The sequence below is a fragment of the Chiroxiphia lanceolata genome, chromosome 7 (genome assembly GCF_009829145.1).
Source record: "Chiroxiphia lanceolata isolate bChiLan1 chromosome 7, bChiLan1.pri, whole genome shotgun sequence".
Taxonomy (NCBI): domain Eukaryota; kingdom Metazoa; phylum Chordata; class Aves; order Passeriformes; family Pipridae; genus Chiroxiphia; species Chiroxiphia lanceolata.
The window spans coordinates 12,843,337-12,863,538 of record NC_045643.1 but is presented as its reverse complement, the minus strand read 5'-3'; the positions used below and the strand labels follow the sequence as shown (position 1 = coordinate 12,863,538).

Genomic DNA, 20,202 nt, shown 5'->3' with positions numbered 1-20,202 from the left:
TCGTGATCAAGGGGTGGACTTATCCATGGACACTATCTCCCCGATTATCCGTAACTGTGAAACATGTGCTGCGATCAAGCAGGCCAAGTGGATAAAGCCCCTGTGGTATGGGGGTTGGTGGTTGAAATATAAATATGGGGAGGCCTAGCAGACTGGATACATCACTCTCTTGCAAACCTGCCAAGGCAAGCACTACATGCTGACAATGGTGGAAACAACCACTGGATGGCTGGAGACATATCCTGTGCCTCACACCACTGCCCAGAACACCATCTTGGCCCTTGAAAAGCAGGTGCTGTGGCAACATGGCACCCCAGAAAGAAATGAAGTAGGACAATAGGACTCATTTCAAAAACAGCCTCATAGACACCTGGGCCAGAGAGCACAGTATCATATTCCCTATCATGCATCAGCAGCTGCTGGGAAAATTGAACAGTACAATGGACTGTTAAAAACCACATTGAAAGGCTTTATCAACTGAGCAGGCCCTGCCCAGTTAAAGCCTCCACGCACCACAGATGGGGATAAAGTCCCCATGGTGCATATGAGGAATAAATTATTAGGGAAGACAATTTGGCTTAGTCCTGCCTCAAGCAAACCTACCTGTGGGATTGTTTTTGCTCAAGGACCTGGGTGCACTTGGTGGGTAATGCAGAGGGATGGGGAAACGCAATGTGTACCTCGAGGGAATTTGATTTTTGGATGATAACAGTCTGTAATGTTGAACTGTATGATATTGGTTGCTGAATGCCAGTGCCACTGTATGCCATAACTACCATGGACAATGAGTATGGACTGATCCAGATACACCAGTCGTGAACTCCTGATACAGCTTGCAACCACCCAACTACACACCAGCCCTCTGTGCACAGAAGTGGAAATAAATCAAATACCTCAACTTTGTCAATGTACTGGCTTCTGGCACACCAGGTGAAAGAAACTGTTTCAGGACAACACAGGGACACAAAGATTTTGGTCACTCTCAGAGACCTGTGGATAAAGCAGGTCCCATGCAGTAGTTTGTCACCCGCTTTCTGAAATGGCTGCATTATTCTTTGAAACTGCCCTCATTTGACATCCTTGTCTCTCCTTCATTTTGATCTAGTGCTGCACATTACCATTCACTGCTTGCCATGTGATATTCAATTGACTTTTGAGAATGGTGTAGGACAGAAGTTTTCTGAAGACACAAATACACTTTCTCCAAAACTGCAGCAAAAGAGAGACAGAAATTTTTATTCATGAAATCCACTCTGCATTCTTTGCATCAGAAGTTTCCCTTTGGCTATCTTTAAGTACACTTTTTCAGCCATGCTAATGCAGGCCTGGCTGGTCTCCCTACTTGCAGCTGGTCTGTGCTATATGCTGGGCACCAGCTATGCCATTGTACCCACGGTTTTATTTGGGACCCCACCACCCTTGGTAAAAGTGTGGGCACCTTAGCTATATTTAAGTTAGCTTCCATGAAGCCTTGTAGTTCATCTGCTCCTGCTTGCAAGTTGCTGCTGCTGGTATGTAGGTATGTGGACTGTGTCCACATGGGATGTGAAAGACAGGCTCTGGATTAGGAGAGGTCCATCCAGGCTGCTGGTAACTTGCCCAGATGTGACCCAGACTCAAACACCCACACTGTGCTTAGGCAAACCCTGATTTTGAGACAAGAAGTAATGTGCTTGGCTTTTCCTGCCCAGAGCACTTCAGCTCTCCCAGTCTGCTTAGGCCCTGCTCATCCAGCATGCCCACCTTAGCCTAAAACAGCATTTCTGAGCGCACATCTCCAATTCGTGCCTGGTGTGACCTCAAATACTTCAGAAGTGATGGTGCTTTAGACAAACGGACAAGAAAATCATAGCTTCTCGTTGAATTTGCCAATCATATCCAGTGTGAGACAGCAGCAACACAAAGGGAAATTGGCAAAAGACAAATTGGTGGTTTTTTCTTTGAATATTTCTCTGTGATGTCTATCATTCATCCACTGGATGGGTGCTTCACGAGGGCTCAGGAGTGGATGGATGAGCATAGAGAAAACACTAAATTACAAGCTAGAGAAGGCTCCTCTCCACTTTACCAAGGCAGACTACCATAACACTTGGTGCACCTGCACTTTCTCTCCTGTAGCTGCTGAACAGATAGCAAACATCCCTTTCTAGGTCTATCTTGAGCCAGAAATCTTCTCACATGGTAAGCAAACAAACAAATAATACCTATTTACATTTTCAAACCCAAACAATAAGACTGTATTGTGCTACTGGTTTGGCAAATGATGGAGCAGAAACACGGGGCTGAGAACTCAGGTATTGACAATCAAGCAGTGGATGAACACCACTGGTGTCTTAAATGGCAAGGGCTGCTTTTGGCAGGGGCCATCCTCCTACCACCTGAGAAGTTGTCAAAGATTGTTTCCTAAGCCTAAGCTCTTGCTGCATTGAAATGAGGCTCTGACCTTCCACAGTGAAATCACAACACTCCCTTCCAAACTTGCCAAACAGCTAAAAGGCTTCAAAACCAGAAAGTTTTAATGAGCTCATAATCAGGTTGACCTTATTTTAACCAGCTTTGATGAACACCTCTTATGTTTTTACACAAAAAACTTTAAAAAATCCAACACCACAACAAAATACATCTTTCCATTTGGGAAAAGCAACTGTACCCCCCAAAAAAATCCAGCCCTGAAAGAAGGTCTCCTCATACACTCTTCCTCCCTCAATTCCCTTGCTTTCATTTCCAGTGGCAAATTCACCTGTTGCTTCAGGTGCTGTCATGGGAGCTTGAGCATCCTCCATGTCCGTCCATGTCCCCTTGGCAGACTTTAGCCCTGCACACAGGCGTGGACAAAGCTATGGGTCTCTGTACAACAAAAAATCTTGGGCTTTGAATTTAATTTCTCCTATGCTACCTATACTGTTCTCCCAAATGCTTTTCCCTAAGTCATTATTCAAAGTCTTGCATCCTGCAGAACTGATGCTGTGCTTCGCTATTTGCTTTTTCTTTCTCCTCACTGGCTCTCTGCTCATGGGTGCTACCATATAACACAGTGCAGCAATGCAGCTTCCCATTTATGTGGTATCACTGACACAGAGAGTCTTTATTTTTCCTAGCATTCCTTTATTTTATATAAATCTTCTTTATCTATCATCTAGCCTACTCTATTTTGTCTCTTCCAATGAGTTCCAAATTCTGGATATTTTCTCTTCTATCTCCAACACTTGGAGAAAGTTCTTCCCTATTGTTTTAAACCCCATCTCAAAAACCTTCTTGTTGGTTAATGCTCTTTCTAATCTCTTGCATCTCTCATCTTTTTCTTTGCAAAACAAATAGTAATTTGTTTTCCTGCAGGGTGGATTTGTTTGTTTCAGTTACTCTCACCCAGCACTTTGGATCAAAGAACTATATAATTTAAAATAAGATGTCCTGACAATGTGAAACAAACCCCACTTGAATAAGTGCTATCTAAGATTGCATATAGACTCGTAGCATCATTTATGTGGGTATTTCCCACCAGTTTAGGTCTTAGAAACCTAAATATAGATGTGAGGTGCCCAACTGCTATTTCTCAGACTTGAGCTTAGGTTGTATCAAAGCCTGATTTTAGATGGATAAATAATAAAAAAAAAAACCTGAACCTTCTGATACTCATAAAACGCAAACCCTAACAGAACCCCGTAAGGGTAATATTTTTATCATTGTCCCAATCTTAAGGATTTCCTGGTCAGTTTATATGTGATGCTTTATCTCTGGCCAGAAAGCATCCACGCCATCTTATACCTTCCCCTGGACATTACTTCAAGGAAGGCTGATGGGAATGATTTTGTTAGGAGATAGAAATCTCCTCCAACAGTCTTTGATGTGGGAGACACAGCCACATCCCATGACTAATCTTTCCATAGGTCACAGGCCAGCTCACCCTTAGACTTATTTGCATTCAGACACTCTCCAGCAATATCCTGTTTTCTAATTTAGGAAGTACTGATGATTATACATGGGTTTTGGCTCATTCGAATTCCTTCCCTCTCCACTCTCCATTACATTGACAATTCATCTCCATGCATGTGTGAAGGCAGGATGAAAATTTCTGTCTCTCAAAAGAGACAAAATGCCATTGTTTGCTCTGCTGTCTGCTCCCTGCAAGAGAATGTGCTAGGGTTGAATTACCATGCCAGTCCTTCTTTAGATGTTTTTACCTCATCCTCACACTGGCAGTGTGGTTTTTCCAAACCTACAGCTCACCTTTTCCTCCTGTTTGCAGGCCCAGCTGCTATTTCTTCCCTAACGGGCTTCTTTGTTGCAATCTGACAGTCAGTCCCACTGCTGCTCTTAGCTCCTTTACACACCCTTAACTTTAGATGCCTCAGCTTGCTTTGAGTTCAGTCAAATATTTTCATTTCCCTTTCCATACAGACAATGTTTTTCCCTTTCCCTTCCAGATTAAATTCTCTCCCACACAGATGATTGTTTATCCCTCTCCAAAGGTCATCCAGAAGGTGGTTTCATAACCAGTTTGACCATTGATGGGTCTTACAGTGCTGTCCTGATTCTCTTGCAGGTGAGATGTGGGAGAGCAATGTGGGAGACGCACCATGTGTCACGTGTGGGTCTGACTGGGCTTGCCAGTAAAGTAAAACCCTAAGCAAAGATTGTTCCCAATCTAGCAAGCTGCTATCAGTCTATTGCCTCCAGCCCAGCCTGGCTCATCACGCAGCAGTGAGGAACAGCAGCCAGCGCCTGTCTGGTCAGCCTTACATATGAACGAAAGGAATGCAACCTCCTTCCGCTGCCTTCCCACCCCCCGCTCCCCAGCCCATGGTTTTCTTGTTTTCATGCACTGCAGTAAATCCCTTTGATCCAGCAAGTGGACTTTGCACGTGCAAGTTGGGTGATGAGCTTGAATCTGCCTCACTGCCTGTTGAACCCCACACTGAGAGCTCTTTGTCTGCCGGGGCACTCGCACCCTTTTTCACGGAGCCCACACTGGCAGATTGCTCTCGCATGACACACTAACAAACCAAAGGAAAATATCTCGCAATCATTTCAGACCCTCTGGCTCAGCCACTGACTAAGCCAAGTGGCTACTAGCCATTGACACTGCTGGGTTGCATTCACAACCCACACCACAAAACTCAGCTCAGGCATGAAAAAAACAAAGTACTGATGGAAAAAAGGGCTCCTTGTCCCTAGCCTTGAAGGTTGCAGGGGAAAGGAGGCAGCCTTGCCATTTATAATTCAGTCCCAAATTTCCACACCTATTCCTCTCTCTGACCCTTTCTTTGCAGGGGCAGGAGCTCCCTGTGGGGAGCCTGAAGAGGTTAGTGTGAACAGATTTAATGTCTGGATTGTACCAGGTCTGAATTAAGGCATCCAATGGTCAGGGTATTTTAAGGGAACAGAGCACCTAAGCAGTACAAAGGGGTCTGAATGACTTTGTGCTTTGGACTCAAATAAGCTGGTTAGACAAGCCCATCACCTCCCTCCCCCCAGTTCACTCCAGTTATGCTCCAGATGTAAATGTTCAAAGATATTTAGACAACCTGCTTTCCACAGACAAAAATGAGAGACAGGTTCCTACCTGCTCCCAGGTTCTCCATCAAAGATGTGTTTTAACAACAAGGCTGCATTCAGCCCTCATCAGAAAGGGAAACCATGGTATCTAGACAGCTGTGCACAGCTAGGACATGGGCAGGGGCAAGGTGGTTATATGGCTCCTAAGATAGGAGAGCTCCTCATTCAGGTTTGTATTCCCTCTTGTCTTTTGCCTTCCTGCTTTCCACTTTCCTAACAACCTATGCCATCTGCTTAGGACACAGTAAATGAAAACAGAAACACTCCCATGAAGTACTAAATGGTTTAGGGGCTAGTTAAACCACTGATGGTTTAACTGGCAAAATGAGAAAGGTAGCTGAATCCTCTAGGTAAGGTGCTGGGAGTGGGAGCTGTGGGCACCACACCCGGGCAGCTGCAGTCCCATCATCTGTTAAACATTTTCCCCATCTGCCAGCAAAGGTGGACTTGCCCTTCTCACCATGTTGAGTGCTGCTGTGGATGGGCAGACTCAACACATCGTGGTCTAAGGCTACTCAACAGAAGCATCACAGGGCCAGTGAGAAATGTTTCTCATGGCTGAATTGTAAAACATGAGATTTCACATGCTGATGTTAAAGGGGAAAAGGTTTTGACCTCAGATACTAAATTCAAGCAGACCTAAAGCTGGGTTCAAAAGCATGCAAAATCTTACAAGGTTTGGACACCAAAGGGTAAAGGTGTTAAGAGATTAGTAGTTTTTGCAAATGCCCTCCAGGAATCCATTACCCACATCCCCACCTACCAGGTGACAAAACCAGAAAAACTCCACAAGTGCACTCTTTCTGGGCTATTGTGTCACATCCCTGACTAACTTCAGGAAAAGCTGTGTAAGACTCACCACTTTCAGCTCAAGGGGGAACATGGGGGTCATATCTGAAGAAACAAGACCACTGGGTTAACTGCTCTCATACTCTTCATTTGTGCCTTCATGGAAGCTATGTTGTCTGCTGGGAGGCCTCGGCTGGGACATCCCACCAGACAGCTCTGCAGGGGTCCAATCTCACAGAAGCATTGGTGCTACAAGGAACCTTCTGACCATGTTGATGCAGATTTTAAAATGATTGCATTACTTTCACTGGCTTTCAAATCACCAGATCAGAGGTGAGGTCACTCCTGGCAAGGTGGCTATCCCCAGTAAAAGCACTAGAAAGTCCATATAAAAGATCAAAACCAATGCCTTTTATGTCTTAGTATGATTTATACTTCAGACCATGTAACTTTTACAGGGCTGCCTAGTATTTGATGGATGCAGCTCTCTTAACAACCCACATATTTGTCTGATTTACTGCATTGGCCCAACACGTTATTTTCTACCTTGCAAGAACAACCTTGCTTCTAGGAATCTGCCTGCATGATAAGATTGTGAATTAAATGTGCAGTTATCGTAAAAGACCACACATTTTACAGTAAAATTGAGAAAACTGATTACAGCAATCCCTCTGGAAACAAGAATAATCACATGATAAGACAGTGCTAATGGGAATTTATCATCTCTCATCACGTGTGAAGCTTAGAACAAAGCAGCAACGTGTGTGAACTGCATAGCTGTTAATGCCTATGAATACCAGCTGAAAAGCTACGGGAGAGTATGAAGAAATGAGAGGAGAGTGGGGAATTTGAACTATCAAACCTAAGCCAATTCAGTGTGCTTCAATCAGCTTACACAGTGAAGCTCATATACAACATTTGTAAATGCTATCCAAAATAACAGCCTCACATCTATCCATACATCCTATTCCCTCTCTACCTACACTATTTCATTTAAACTCCATGTCACTCTTTTACTTGTTCTCACTATATTTTAGCACCAGAGAAGTCCAAGATCATGAGTATCTGAAGGGTATGTGCATCTGCGTGCCTACATGTCTGCATCTACACACACGCTGTCTCATGCACATTATTCCTAAACTATGTGTCTAAGATCCGAAACACATTTTTCTCTTTACCCTATACGAAAGGCAACCAGAACCTACCCACGCTATTTTCTATTTGAAGAAAGTAACACTTGACTAAAATTAACATTTTTAAAGTTGTCTTGGAGAAGTGAGTGCCAAAAACCCAAAGGGGAACGCACACAGTTTTAACGTGAATTATATACCTGTATCCCTTAGGTAGCCTAAAATTACTCTGCATCAAGCCCCATAAGACATGTGAAACCCCAACAGGTTAATGGTAGGTGATGAACTCCTCTGTTCTATTGAATAATGGGTACATTTGCTGGCCTCCTATATTTTTCCACTGCCCTGTTTCATAGACAGAAGCCTGGACATTCAGAAGATTTTTTTTTTCTTTTCTAAATGAGAATAAAAGGAGATGGTTACGGTTACGTGGCAGGAGGACAAGATGAGAGAAGCATCCTACATAAGTACCTGTATGAGTCCTCTGGTGAGCCTTTAAGTGGGAGCTCTTTGTATAAACTTTCCGGCACCCATTAAACTGACAGCGATGAACCCTCTTCTTGTTTTCTGGAGATGCTTCTGTCCCCATACCTCCTTGTTCACTGTCACTTTGCCCGCTTTTTATCGTCCCCGCAGTTGCTGTTGCTACACCCACTTTTACAGAGCTGAGTGAAGTTTTCTTGGCCACCAATTTCAATGTCACTGTGCCATCCACCGCTGAGAGAGTCTGTGAGGTTTTTACAAGGTGGCGGCTGAGCTCTGGCGAGGAAGGAGGAGTTAATGAGGTTACTGCATTGAGTTGGGCCTGGTTGACGGCTGTGTAGCCTTCTGTGGAAGAGCTGGTGGACTGCGAGCTGAGGCACGTCTCAGACAGCAGCTTGTCACGTGAGAGGATAATGTCCATGTTGGCGCTTTTGTCACATGTACTCGTCTCCACTGGTAAAAGGATGGGGTCCAGCTGTTGGATATTGTCCTCTGCATCTGGGGCTGAGGAGGCATGAAGGAAGCAGTCCAAGTCCTCACCAAATGTCTCAGAGATCTTGCGCGGTTCGGTCTGAAGGTATCGCTCTAACTCCAGGCATGTCTGCAGAAGGGAGAGAAACCACTGTTAGACAGAGATTACAGCATAGCTCTCACCTAGGGCAGGAGAACAACAAGGCCCAGTGCCATTCAAAGACATCTCTCATGCACACCAACTCCTTCTCGTGAGATGGTTACACGTTGGGAGACATGAAGATTTGGCACTTGTTTGATGCTGCTGCAAGATGAGTCTGGGAATACCCATGTATGGTAGCAGGTATTATAACAAAAGTGAAGATATGACAACCAGAAAGCATCCACTTTTCATTTAAGTCTATACATTGTTCATGGGTACCAGGGCCTTCCCAATTTTAAGAGTAATCTGTTCAACAGTCACTTCCGTATGAAACAATCCTAATGGACCCATTGCCTGGCCACATGCAAACAAAAAGTCACCTCTCCAAATAACTGCTTCCTCTTCCTTCACAAACATTAACTTTCACTCCAAATTTAACTCAGCGTAGCTGGCTGGGGCCCAATCTGTTCCTAAAACAGGACAATTCTGAAGTGTAGCATTTTAAGATAGAAGACAGAGAAAAACTTCCAGTGACACCACAGCTTGTTTAAAGGGCCGAGAGAAGGAAAGGAGACAGAAAAAAAAGGGTCTACTGTCAGTTTTAGAGGGATTTTTGGCACATCTGGTCAAATGGGGCTTCCTGTGTACAGAACACTGGACTTGCACACAAACACACATGCCCACCTTATTAAAAAGTAAGTGAAGTTACTATCACAGAAGCTGCCACATAAAAACCTGTTTCTGCATCTCCACAGCAGCGATCACCAGCACGACCATGGGGGAAGCCTTCTACGTGAATATGTCCTATTATGAGGTGCCCTGAGCTTGCCCAAATAAAGCCTCCAGGCACCATCACACTGCCCAATGTTCTTCGTAGCCAACAATATAAACTTTTATTGTTTATAGAAAACCGTCTGCTCTAGTTTCAGGAGCTTTTAATGGAGTTTATTAGCACTGTTTTTCATTTCTCACTGCCTGAAAGAATAGCTGGTTAATACCACCACTGTGATTTCACAGGACTTGGATCTAACTAATACTTTTTAGAAACCTCTGAAAACTACTCCTCAGAGAACACTTCTAGAGATATTAAGAAAGGGATTTTAGGCAAAAATTTTGAGTCTACAGGAGCTGGTGACCCAACTATATCTCAATCTGGAGAGTCCATCATCTGATCAAGAAATAAAAGCTTTGTATGACTAGAGGAGAGACAGAGACTTCTGCCTTCTGCGTACAAAGGTCCCATCAACAGGAGTGTAAAGAGGCCCCACTCAACTCTCTAGGAGCTGCCAGGTAATTCAGGCTTATAACTTTCAAAGCTCCTATGAAGCAGCACTGCTGGTTGCAGATACAGTGTGGTGGGATGACTTTCAGAGTTCTCAGCAAAATCTGCCACGCTATTATCTGTTGTTTCCTCTTAAAACAATAGCTGATTATAGATCTGAGCTGTAGAGATGGACTTGGACAAAAAGCAACAGAACAGCAATATATGCAAGCGAGACATGCCATACTTCAGCACATAGGTTATTTTCAGAGGTATGAGACTGCACAGTCCTGGGGGTGGGACATTTATCAACTGTACTTGCCTTTAGCAAACTTTCCATTTTCTTTATAAGGTACATTTCTGGGACCATAAGAAACAACTTTAGCTGGAAATTTGGTCTCTCCCCAGATAAGTCCTAATGGGTTTGGGGAGAAGTTTTCCAACATGCCCCACAGTCTTTCAGGAATAAACCCCATCACCAGAAGAGGCAATGCTTTTCAGTTCGCCACATCATGTAATTTGGGCTTTCTGGTCCACTTAGCCTTCATCTAGTGGGGCAGAAACAGGTTTAGGGGCCTAATAAATAAAAGGCTTCCAGAGGAAAGAGCAAGCATAATCACAAATTAGGGGTGGAAAGGGGGGCAGCAGGGGGGACGAGAGAGAAGGACTCAAGGCCATTAAATCTGATGACAGTGACATGAAATTTCAAGTGCTGTGGGATCAGAAAGCTGCATGCCAGCTCTGGGCTGCCCGTGGAGGGGAGGCAAGCAGGAGGTGCTGCTCCTTTAAGGCATCACTACCCCATGACAACAATAGTGGGTCTGACAGTTTTTTCCAGCTTCACCATTAATTTTCCATAAAGAGCAGTTTCTCGATGAGCCCTTTTCAGGCAAAGCCTGATGCTTCAGAAACCTGTAATTATTCCTGGCTCCCCCCTCCCGCAGCCACTGCACCTGTGCCATTTCAAGACACCAGCTGGTCATGTCTTGCCTTCTGCCTCTGAAATCCAAAACCAGTGGATCAAGCCCATCTCCCCATAGAGGGGGGAGAAAAACAACTCCAAGAAACAATATAATGAGGTCCCTCCCTCCCAACCCCCTCAGCCTCTTCACCAAGTCAATAGCAGGGAAGAGCCTAGCAACACTGAGCCAGAAAAGCCCTGCACCTAATCTGCATGGCAGACAAAGCCTGGCGAGGGGCTACAGCCACAGCCCTTCCTTTACCTCCTGCCAGGGCCCTACCTGCTGCTGCATTTGCCAGAGCAGGCTATTGCCCACAGAAACAAAGCATCTTTCCCCATATGCACTTCCCAGCTTCTGCCAAGTACCTTATGCGACCTTCTCTCCTTGTGGTCCAAATCACCCAGGGAGTGGTGGGGAAGGGTTTAGAAACCAGCCTGCTTTCTTCATTCCTGCCCTGGCATGACAGTTTTTAGGTCAACTAAGCCCACCCCTTGCCTTGAGCTCTGAACTGGAGAAACCAGTCAGGCTGAGACCACCAAGGTTCCCCACTCCAGCCTGGTGGACCATCACAAGAGGCAGGAGAGCTCTCCATTTCCACAAAGCCATTTGCCAGCAAGCGCATCAGAAACTATCAATTTTTTTTTGTGGAAGCAGCAGGATATTGACCACTACCCACAGAGATATGAACCCAAACAGCTGAATTCAAATGATGGTGAACCCCTGTAGATCTCCTACTTCCACTACAAGTCTGGTAGGAAAATGGTTCAAGAATATCAAAGATAGCAGTGAGATGCTCTTGTCATAGTGCTGCTTGGATGTCCAGCTTCTCCTTAACCACTCATGCAAGAAAGAGGGAGCTTTGTGTAACACACATGACATTAAGTTCGATGATCCTTTGGTTGCTACGTTGCAGGCAACTTGGTGGGTATTAAACTTTCTTACCCAGCGCCTGTAGGATTTACAGCAGTAAAGACTTTAAGAATTGCAACGGGAAGAAGAAGATGGTTCCCTTCAGGAACACAAAAAGAAGATCAGTAAGACTGCTGTTTGCTGTCAAGCCAGTTTCACAGGCTAGGGATAAAAAGTGACCCACTACTTCAACCCATCTGCCCTGATTAATGAGGGTCATTCTCCTTGCACCTTGCTCCTCAATTTAACCAGTTATAAGAAATGATGATTCATGGCTGACAAATAATAGGATGTGATTTTGCAAGACCCCACATACTTGCAGAAAGCCAGACAGAAAAGGATGGCAGTCTGGCAGTGGACAATGTTGTCAAGACCTCATTCTGATTTTTCAATTTTGGATACAATTGAAAAGAGGCTCATTTCCCCAGCAAAGGAACATTTCCATCACCTCCAAGAAACACTGTGTTTTCTGCCTGTAACTCTGAACAGCTCTTCTCTCCCCATATAATACTATCATCCCAGTTCTCTGGGGCACATATAGCAGCAGAATACATGTAAACTGCACACCATGACACTTCCATGCGCAGTACCAGATCCTTCAGACAGTACAAGACAGCTACAGCTACAGTAGTGCTGCCCTATGCCTGGTGAGTACCTACTTCTTGCTAGTCCTTTCAGAGTTTGTAGTAGCACTGAGGAAAACTCAGTGTTCAGTATGTCTCTCAATTCAGAAAGGTATGACCCCTAATCTAGCTTTATTCTTACCCCTGGAGCCCATCTAAAGTTCATATACTGAAAGTAAAGATTATTTACCAAATACACCCGCCACTAGGAAATACAATGCAAGAGAAACCCCGTGTGTACCTCTGATAGCAGAGATGTGATACACGTGTACCATTTTCAGCATAGCTTAGCAGCCACCTAATTCTGAAGCCAGCAGAAATCAAGTTTTGCTACTATCTGCAACAATAACATGACAAACCCCAGATTTAGCAATCCCTCCCAGACTTGCAAATACTCAGTTTGGCTCAGAGAGCCTAAGTTTTAGGGAGTCTGTCAGCTGTCCAGGTTAAAGCACAACCCAGAACATTCAAAACCCAGATATGAAGGAGCTGGAGTCACCACTCGTGATGCTCATGTTTGACTTCATCCCTCTCCCCCAGAGCGGAGTCAGGGAGGAAGGCTCTAGCTGGGACCACCACCATCATCAATATGCCAAACCTCAAGGCATTATAAGGTACCCAATGCCTCTGTCTCCCCTTTGGAGAGCAATGGGGGAAAGACACGGCTGTAAGCCAGGAGCCTTCGCAGGGACACAAGTTTGGCATCTGGGTTCAGGTCCAGATAGCTCTGGAAAACCTAATTTCAACTGATGAGCCAAGATAAACTCACAGTTCCCAGGGTATAAATCTAAACTTGCTCCAATGAACTCCAAAGAACTAGCCTTGGTTGACAGCCATGTTGTGCACTGGACTTTGACCCATACATATACGGGCTTTTGAAAAATCACAGGTCACTTCAGAAGCACCTGCCTATGCTGTGAAGTCTTTAACTCAAATTCCTGGGAATTTTGCACAGTTAAGACAGGACAATATGGCAACAGTAAAGTTCTGCCGAGGGTAAAAGAAAGCCCAAACATTTATAATAATTTGAGGACAGAATGTCAGGGAAGACACCTTATCAGCAGGTTCACTGAGCTCCTCTGTTTTATTGATGCTCAAGTATTTTATAACATCTTGAATCTGAATTTTTCTAGCAGATCATGAGAAGTTCTTATCTGGAAGTGCTAGTTACTTCTAAGTGCCATTTTACTGCAGATATAATTGGACATCAAGCACTGGACTTGGAAGTTATCCAACACCTAATTAAGAGGTTGGATACTTATATCAGGCTGTGACAGAGAATGAAAATGTCGAATGTGGTTGACAAGCAGGTCCCATCTACCAGTTCTGTTTACAGTACTTGGAAGGATTCTCTTTGTAATTTACACAAGCAAAGCAGAATTATACATGCAATAGTGAAGGTCAAATTTCAACCTCCATCACGACCCCATTGCTTTCCACTGGCAGGTAAAAAAGGGGCTTCATATCTAACTTTAAATAACTGTGAAAGTCTCAAGACTGAAAAGGAAGAGAAAGCATCCTCAACCTGAGGACAATCCAAAACAATAATACTAAGGGTAGTGCTGCCACAGTTCACTCAAGCTCAGAGCAAACAGTGAAACCAGGTTCAGTGCTCCGTGTCAGTGTTTCTTTCTGCAGAAAAACAGCAAAAGCTTTGAGCTACAGTGGCACTTGTGTTGCTGGCACCAGAGGCAGAAATTGAACGGGATGTTGTGGGGCAGCCCTGAAGTTAAGAGGCATAATAGATTTGGAAATTACCTGCCTTCCCTGAAATGCCATACTATTTTTTTCCTTTACCCTAAAACAAGATTTGAAAGATGCATCTTCTTCCCACTGCCAAAAACCTTCATTACTTCCCGAACAACAACGACAAAACCCAATACTCTTGCCCATCTATTCCAAGACTGTCATCTGTTCCCACCCAGCTGCCAAAACCTCCAGCTTTTCCTCTTGGCAACCTCAATCGGGCAGTTGCTAGTCACGAAAAAGCTGCAGCACATCAGAAGCTTAACATTTGGGACAGCATAAAATAAACAGAATTTTAGTATTAAAATAAGTAGTTTTACAAAATACACTTGGGAAAAATGGAAAACCACAGCCTGAAATGAATAAATAGTAAGAAAAAGCTTCAGTCGATAGCAAATAATCTCTATTGCAAAGGTTTTAAAACAAAACTAGTCATGTGCCAGCACATCTTGCCTACATGTTTTATAGTTCACTGAAAAAAAAAAAGAGATCTAAAACCATTTTTCAGGTACAGTAATAAGACACTTATTGACAGCTACCTTGTTGTAAATATTTGCATGCGTGTTTCTAGTTCCTTGTATATATGAAGCAAATCAAGTTAACTGGATGGTCAACTAACAGGCTTTTGCCAAAAGTAAAAAGCAGACACAGGCATTGTCACCAAAGACCATATGATATGCAAAGATTTGTCTTCCTGTGGTAACTTCATCATATGCCTGAGCTATCAGGCCAGTCCTCTTTAACACCAGCTCAATGGTCACACCGGCCACCAGAGTCTGCAACAGACAAGACTATTAATTCTTGACTATGCTACCCAGGACTCAAGCCTCTGTTTGCTAATTTCTTCAATACAATAATGGCCTGTACCCATTTTCCCTCTTGGTCTCAGCCCAAAGAATGAACTGTTAAGGAAATGTATTTAGCCAAACCAGCCCATTCACTGTTATTCATGCACAACAGCACTCTTAATAAACTCTCCTACCATGACTCAGATGGTTTTCTCCCTGGATGTTTTCCACTTCTCTTATACTTCTCCAGAGCATAAGAAATGGTAAAATCAGAAGCCTCAACTGCATTCAGCAAAGATAGATTTTAAAGTAAAAAGTTCTGTGGATTTAAAGGACAGAATCACTACCTTCATATGAACACAATTCATTTTTCTGTTGCTCTGAGCATGATGTAAACAGAATTATCAAAGACTTTGATCACACTCTAAAGCTCAAAGCATCAAAATCCATTTTACCATAAATTAGCAATTTTCATCAGCAGAAATGTGTGGTAAAACAAATGTCTCAAACAGAAAAAAAGCCTGAACCCATAATTCTAACCAAGGAGTCAAACTCAAGATTTGTTACAAACTTAGTGATAATGAAATATATCTTTATCTAACCAATATTCTTCTAAATGAACAAGCTGAATTTGTTCACTAAAAATCTGTGGTATTTGGGCCCTAAGCATACAGAATTTCAGTGCACTGGTTATGAGATACTGAACAAAGGACTGCAGCTAAGCGTGGCTGAATTTGATAGGCATCTAGATAAAAAAAGAAAAAAAAGGATGAAAGAAATCTGCAAACACTGAACCAGGGCTTTGGAGGGCTTTTGTTATTTTTTTGACTGTTTAATAAAGATAGGAAAAATATCTGCAACCAGTCACAACAACAAAAAATAGCATCAATGTCAGCAAAGGATTAAGGATAGCCAAATCATGAATTCAAAAGTGCAGGCAGTTCATTGTGCTAGTATCAAAATATGATAAAAGCCATGTGTGCTAGTACACCATCACATGCCCTGCATGCTGCCATGCTGCCATGCTACAACAAGTAGCCATACAATGATCACTTGAAAAATTATATATAAAGAATGTTTCAAAATGTTTCTGAAGAGAGCATTTATTTATATAACTACCTTGGGTGGCTTTGAGTGAGCTGGCTAGTGGCCCTCACTACAAACTTTTCTCCAAACTTCATCAAGCATGTATTTAACCTGTTGTTGTCCAGTTCGGAGGCAGCTTTAATTTAGCACTATCAATAGTAAAAAGGCACAATTAGCTCCTTGAATTGCCAGCCCTAGCTCCCACTGAAATCAAAGGATCAGGTTCAAAGCATGCCCCAGAGTGTGGTAAACTTCTCACAGGAAATGGATATGCAAGAGCAAATGCTGACGGCTGTGGAATGTACAAAGCAGAGCAATATTTTAGGTCTCAATCCTCAATTAAGATTCATCCTTAGAAAGTATTGCAGTGGGGTTACACAGCAGAATTGGATTCCTTGTAATTACTCTGGTTAGGTTCATGAATGAAAAAATGTACTCTTTAGAGATGTTTTAACAACCAGAGATAGCTTAACATTTCCCACTCAACAGCTGACACAAATGTATACACCAATTGTGTTTGCGCACTCTCAGGCAACAGCATATTCATAAGCACAATTCATCACAATTAGCTTATGAAATCAAACCTGGAGATGTGATCGATACACTCAATATACGGTACATTTCGTAAGAGTCCTGGCTTGTGAGTCATCTCGTCTGCTCTGACCTAAAAATATATTAAACAAGAGGATGCATAACACTGAATTCCTAACCCAACAATGTGCAATTCCTCAAATTGACTTTGTGTGATCAACATTTTTGTGCTGGGACTACTGTATTTACCCTGAACATGACGCCCATTCATTATCACATGTCAGGGCTCAAAAAACCTTTTGTATGTTCCCTTTTGTATTATTTTTGGCTGTGGGGAGGAAGAGGTGGGGACCTGTCTGGGAAACAGGAAGCAGGAGGAAGGAGGGGAATGCGCTGTAGAAAAAGGACAGAACAAAAAAGAATAAAAGAGCATTTATACAATTTCTAAATGATAATAAACATATAGGACCAAAGCCTGCCTCCAGCCATGTGGGGAGCAGCGGGCTGTTTGGATGAAGTTTAAACTTTAATGGGAGCACAGCAACTGTCCAAGCATGTTTACAAACAGCCATTTGCTGCTTTTTTCTTTGATTTTTTCTTTTTTAATCATTTGGGCAATTTGTTATCTTGCAAGAGCAAGAAGATGCATGTGCTACTGTGATAAATACGCCAATCTGAGCAAGGAAAAGAGAAGACAACAGACTTGAGTTTCACCGTTGCACAGAGAAAAAAAACTCAGACTAGAAACAAAGCAATGGGAAGCACAACCGGATTCTCAGTTGGGGTAAATCAGCACAGAGCAGCCCTTATTTCATGGTTCCTGTTTACATCAGCTGAGGACCTTGCCAGCACTCAAACTCCAAGAAATTCTGCTCTTGATTAGCCCCATCTAACTCTGTGGCTTACACTAAGCAGAATTCTACATGTTTTTTGATGGCTGGAGATGGCTATTTTATATTACAAATATTGTCTGCTTTATTAGGAACAGTGTGACCCAAATGGAAAAATAGGAAGAATTTAAAAACAACACCAACTTCAGACATCTTGATACTTGGATTTGTTTCTTTTCTCTCTCCTTTTTTTTTTTTCAAGTTTTGAGTAGTCTGTATGGGGTATTCACAAACTCATTTCTGCCACTTCTAGGCCAGAGTTTTCATCATCTGTGCACAGAAACAACAGCCTTCATGCTTGAATGTCCCACTGCAGGTAAACGTGTGTCTCACTTTAAAGTCAGGTACCATCCAAAGGATGCTCTCTTACAGTCAAGGGTGTTTTTAACTGCTTTTCTTTTCTACACTGCTCTGTCAAGGCTCTTGTTCCAGAACTCTAGCCACCAGAGATTTTGATCAGCCTCAAAATCTCACAGGCAGTGCACTCAGGCTGTTACACACTCTGATAAAAGCAGCATGGTCCTCTTCAACAGCACTTTGCAAGAGCACGTTGGTAAAAAGCCTGCCCGTACTGGCCCAACCATTTAGAAGCAACCCAGGCAGCTGCCCAGAGGCATCTGAGGAGACCTGTATCCCTCAAATGCATTAGATTTTAAAAAAAAAAAAAAAAGGAGATCTGGCACGGCCTTTTGTGGATATCATTAGCAACTCAAGGTGCACTCTCAGAAGTGGACAAGGCACTGCTCGCTCGCTCCTCATGAAAGGATCATGAGATCAGCCTCATGTCAGTGCAGCTTCCAGGCAGTCTGTACAGCTACTGGTTGCAGCATGGCACGTGAAGTCAGGACATCCTACAAAAAGCCCTGCCACTCATTGACTTGAGAAAACTCAGCAGGTCATATCCCAGCTGCTCAGAGTCAGCACACCTCTGCGAGCCAATTTACACAACCGTGGCTCTCACACTGGCTCACTCTCTTCAGTCTGTTGGCTGTGGACACCCACCCAGTTGTTATGATTTTAATATGCTGCAATATGAAAGTGCTATTTCAGGACAAAGTTATTAATAGCAATGAAGCCAGAAAACAGCCTAGAAGGAATGCAGTGTCTTGGCATTCCTGGAAGATACGACGACTTCCCAGCATCCGAGAAACCACCATGGTTAATTCAAGATGTTTCTGTGCACAAGCCTGTCTTTTGTTAATATATGATAAGCCACCATGACATGCCTTCATACGAATGCCCGGTATGGGTACCAGCAGACTCCCAAGTTCACAGAGACTACAATGAAGAAAGGCCCAAAGGGTGGTACTTTGTTACTCTAAGTAGGCTGTTGAAAAGCAAAGGTTGGGAGCCGTGATGAAGCATCAGCAGAAAAAGGTCAGAAGCAGCTCTACACTTCCTGAAGGAGGTGAAGGATGGAAAAGGATCTGTGTAAGCCTTTCTCAGAAACCTGTCTGACTCTAGGACCTCAGAGAGGCTCTAATTTTCAGCCTTCCTTCCCCTACAAGCACTCTTTCCTTCCCTTGTTTCTTCACACTGCATCTTCTCAGCAACACTCTTTACTCGGGCAGGAGCCTCACAGTCAAAGGCAAGTCATTGTCCCTTTTCATGCTCTCTCTTAAACCTTCTGTTTCTCCTGGCTAAATATTCTTGGAGATGTATTGGAGAATACTGTGGAAAACACCAGACCCTGCCACAAGTTTATGTTGGCACTTTTCCCCTAAAACTAATGGGGAGGTCCCCAAATTAATTCCAGGTACATCACTGAGCACAACACTCACCACCACCTTGCCGAGGTGATACCCTATGAAGGCATCTCTCCACTGGCAAGGCTCTTGGCATCCCTTCTGCCTGCACCCACACTGCTGACAGGCTTTCCATGCTTTCCAGCCCCATCCCTAAGTATCTTCCTTGAACAAACCGAATGAAACTCAACATTGTGTCTTTCCCTGAGAGGAAACGGCCCAAATGATGATGCCAGGAACTGGAAGGTGTCATGTTCACAGCACTACAGCCTTATCCATTAAGCGACCATAGAGAGATCCAGCTCACTACTGAACATGCACTGCAGGGAACTTGGTCCCTCACCACTCTCCAGAAAGGAAACAAACAAAACCCACTTACCAACAAGCAAAAGAGGAAACATATTGTAGTCATTATAAGCCCAGCAGTGGACATGTTATCTGGCATATTTCCAACTCAGACATTTAAAAAATGTAGTTAGTTTACCTTTAGTATCCTATTTCCCCCGATTTCCCTTTTCCACTCTACTTAAGCTCATAGAGCATCTCCCAAGATAAGCCTGCCTTTGTGGTGTGGCTTTATACCACTCCTTCCCTCTATTGTCTTTCTGAGATGTGATTGAAGTCTCCAATGTCACAGCTTGAAAGACTGTGGCCAGGTTCTCTTGGCGTGGTTTGTGGGAAGGGGACGAGTGGAACTGAGGAAGGACAGCTTCTCCCATTGCAGGGGGGGGGCGGGGGTCCTGTCTCTCATGGTGTAACCAATCATTCCCAGCATTTTGCTTATCATCAATACTGTTTAACTAAAGCCATTTTTAGTAGCCCTCAAAAGTGGAGTCTGTAGCCAGCTACTGTCATTCCAAACGCTTCAGGCCTCTGTCACCACGCTCTGGTACAATCCCTGCAATAGCAAACACAAACACTGTGTTTCCCTAAGTACAAATTACAGCTTTGGGGAGCTGCAATTTTATTTTGGTTATAAACATACAAAGGTAGGCTTTCTATAAACATACAAAAGTAGAGAGGAGGAGCCGCACCAGAGACCACAGGCTGAGCCTCTGTTTCACAGGGAACATTCCTGGGAGCACTCTGT

The 20,202-nt window shown here is 43.6% G+C and overlaps 1 protein-coding gene across 3 annotated transcripts in view; it reads right to left on the bottom strand.

Annotated features, from left to right (window-relative positions):
- The window catches only part of KLF7 (Kruppel like factor 7), a 62,088-nt gene that overhangs the window by 22,793 nt on the left and 19,093 nt on the right, over positions 1 to 20,202 (bottom strand). For all 3 annotated transcript variants that reach the window (XR_004358118.1, XM_032693767.1, XM_032693769.1), the window contains exon 3: positions 7,947 to 8,559. Coding sequence is in view for 2 of the 3 variants with exons in the window: in XM_032693767.1 (XP_032549658.1) it covers positions 7,947 to 8,559 (613 nt within the window). In the remaining variant the exon portion in view is untranslated. The remainder of the gene's footprint in view (positions 1 to 7,946; positions 8,560 to 20,202) is intronic.